This window comes from Perkinsus marinus, assembly GCF_000006405.1.
Source record: "Perkinsus marinus ATCC 50983 genomic scaffold scf_1104296942024, whole genome shotgun sequence".
NCBI lineage: Eukaryota > Perkinsozoa > Perkinsida > Perkinsidae > Perkinsus > Perkinsus marinus.
In genome coordinates, this window is record NW_003212299.1 from 1 (window position 1) to 2903 (window position 2903).

Consider the following 2903-nt stretch of genomic DNA (forward strand, 5'->3'; position numbering starts at 1 on the left):
TGAGTTTCCCTTGAGACCTCGAGGAAGTGAGTGCATGCTCATTCTGTAGGAAGGTAACAGCCTGTCCAGATGGGTCCACAATCATCGGATAACGTATGTATCTAGTGAGCAGTCACATATGGACAAGAGTAATATGCCTACTACCTGTCAATGATGATAGCATTCTGAATAGATAGATCATCATTAGGCAGCTGGTTGGCAACCCAGGCTAGACGCTGCCCTGGCTTGGATAGATACTCGATTAGAGACAGGCTATTGTTTATCTAATGAGGTTAAGTCTGACAATACGATATACAAGGCCCAATACCTTAGGACCATTCTTGGTCGAGTCAAATATACGATGCCACTCTGCGTGCAATTGTTCACGATGAGCATGTTCACAGAAGCCACTATATGTACAGAAAGCTGCACCCATAACAGTATCTCCTATTATTGTTCCTGACAATGCAGACAAAGTTCGCTTAATACCTCAATGATGTATGCTTTACCCGATTGGGATTTGTAGGTATCCTTCTGCACCTCCCAACGTTCCTTCTCCGATGCCAACGATGCCAAGAGATCAGATGACCTGCAACGATTGATAAGCAGACCTCTTATTTGTAGTATCTCAGTATTACCTCTTGCACATTGCAGAGACCTCCTCCATCTCGGTACGTATACTCTGGCCCTCGCTTATCAATTGAGCATACTCATCCTTATACTGCCCTATCTCCTTCTCTAGCTTTTCAAGGAGCTCACTATTTGCCCGAAGCTTCTCGTTGCTAGCCTACACAATAGTGTTATTCCATATACATCACCAAGTTATACCTTTTGTTGTGTCTCGAGCTCTGCCACCTCTGCCCTCAGAGGGCCAATACTCTGTAGCATCTTGCCATAGCTGATCTGACTCGTTACCCACTGGGCCAAGGGCCCTGCAGCTCTAGAGGCACGCTCTATACGGTCCATGTCCCAGGCCGAAGACTTTAGATACCTACCAATAAAGTGTAGCCTGCTCAACTTCAGATCATCATGACGACTTACCCCTCCACACGCTCCCTAGCAGCGATGCTCAATGCATCAGTGTTGAATTGGAGTACTGTTACCATAAGCTGTGGATCTTTGAGCTCCTTACGAATGTGGTCCCAAGTGAGCTCTACACCGGGACCATAGTTCCTGTGTTGTATGAATGATTATCAGACACGATGAGGTATGACCTTATCAAGCATACGACAGCCTCGAGAGTGATCTTGACTGGTGCGGGAGGATTCGGTAAGGACCTCATCTCGTCGACTTGCTTCCGTTGTATTGACTGTACCAACTGCCTAGCATGGTTGAGAGCGGGTTCGACCTCAGCCAGTTCTCTGGCGACCTCTTCTTGACGTGAGGCAGCCTACAAGGCCGCCAGAATAGATTCCTATGATTATGATGATTATAACGTGTCCTACGAGTTGGTGATCTTTGTTCAGCTTCTCCCGCAAAGACTGGCTCTCCCTCTTCTTTTGCTCTGCTTCACTCTGCCCTCTGATCATCTGTGCCATCTTAGCCTCAGCAAGCTTGTTCTTCTCCGCTAGTAATTCCGTTTTACTCGACAACTGGGTCTACAAAGGAGCAACAGTCTCTACACCGAGCAATTCCCTTATGTACCTTCATTTCTGCCACCTGCTGCCCTGTCTGATGTAGCTTCTCAAGACCAAGATTCAAATGTCGTTGTTGCTCTGCCCACTCAGCCCGTTTAGTCGTATAGAGCTCCTCAAAATGCCTCAGGAAATCCATGTAGTCCCTTGGTGTTACATAGGCAAAGCGCTTGTTGAGGGATCGCAATGAATCATGAAGCTTCATCACACTCTCATGAATGCAGACCATACTAGTGGCCACTGAGATTGCCTATGGGGCGAGTGGTTGTTGTAGTCAATGATTGTCGTATGGCCGTGTCTCACTCGCTCTTCCGCGTCCATCACAGCCTTATGCCCTCCCTCACTAGTATCCGACTTGAAACAGTGCTCGGGTAGATCCAGTCGCATGAGGGAATCATTGGCAATCTGAAAGATGTTCCTCCTGAGATACTCTGAAGAGTCTGCAGCGCTCCACCTGTAGTAGGGCATCGGTCGGCCAGTCCCCAACCCAGTTAACAACACATCGGTTGAAAAGAGCAGGTGATGTCGCTTTACGATTGTGGAAGTCCGGGTTGGCCGGATTCATTGTGAACACTATGTGCAGATTTCTCTGTACCTAGATGACATAGCTACTACGATAATCGCACTCAAATGGGACCAAAGGCTGACAACAGCTCGCTGAGCATCATTAGCATCGTCCATACCTCTTTCGTAAAGTTAGAGAATAGCTCGTTGGCGTCCGCTGTAGTGGCGGTCTCGTTACTGCTACGGCACTCCTGGATCAAGTTGTTATACTCGTCGCCTTCGAATAGACCAGGGACCTAGGCAAGGTACCAACAGGGCTATGGGTCGGTGGCAAGATTGCAATCACCTCTCCACCAGCAAGTAAAGCATTCATCCTCTCGAGGAAAGCTGGGCCGAGGACGTTAGACTCATCGAAGATGAAGCATATTCTCTCTCCTTTCACCCCAGCACGCTTCATAACATGCCGAAGGTCAGCCTCGAAAGAGTGGATATCATATGACTTACCGGTCTGATGATAGAGCAACACCTTTCGTTGAATACAGAGTGAAGTACTCTTACCTTGAGCTGATAGACAGAGAGGCCGTTCATCCAGCTGACGAACTTTGATAGGACAGTTTTACCAACCCCACTAGCACCGACAAGGAGCATATGACCTTGAAGGGCCAGAAGAGTCTATGAATCAGCCACTATAGCATGTCCTTACCCAGAGGTTGTCTAACGACTCGGTCGATTCTGGTCATGTGATCCAGCATAGTATCGAACAACGAGAGCTTAACAGACAAAGCC

General features: G+C 47.9%; 1 protein-coding gene across 1 annotated transcript in view; it reads right to left on the bottom strand.

Moving 5' to 3' along the window:
* Positions 1-17: 17 nt before the first annotated feature.
* Pmar_PMAR025163 (cytoplasmic dynein heavy chain, putative) overlaps positions 18-2903 on the bottom strand; it is a gene marked incomplete at both ends in the record, with an annotated part of 6054 nt that continues 3168 nt past the window's right edge. The window contains 16 exons of the mRNA XM_002781511.1: positions 18-101; positions 145-263; positions 308-438; positions 489-568; positions 618-766; positions 808-970; positions 1021-1152; positions 1194-1369; positions 1425-1577; positions 1624-1853; positions 1958-2018; positions 2068-2208; positions 2297-2413; positions 2464-2625; positions 2676-2770; positions 2821-2903. The exon at positions 2821-2903 is cut by the window's right edge and continues 4 nt beyond it. Of these exons, the coding sequence (XP_002781557.1) occupies positions 18-101; positions 145-263; positions 308-438; positions 489-568; positions 618-766; positions 808-970; positions 1021-1152; positions 1194-1369; positions 1425-1577; positions 1624-1853; positions 1958-2018; positions 2068-2208; positions 2297-2413; positions 2464-2625; positions 2676-2770; positions 2821-2903 (2076 nt within the window). The remainder of the gene's footprint in view (positions 102-144; positions 264-307; positions 439-488; positions 569-617; positions 767-807; positions 971-1020; positions 1153-1193; positions 1370-1424; positions 1578-1623; positions 1854-1957; positions 2019-2067; positions 2209-2296; positions 2414-2463; positions 2626-2675; positions 2771-2820) is intronic.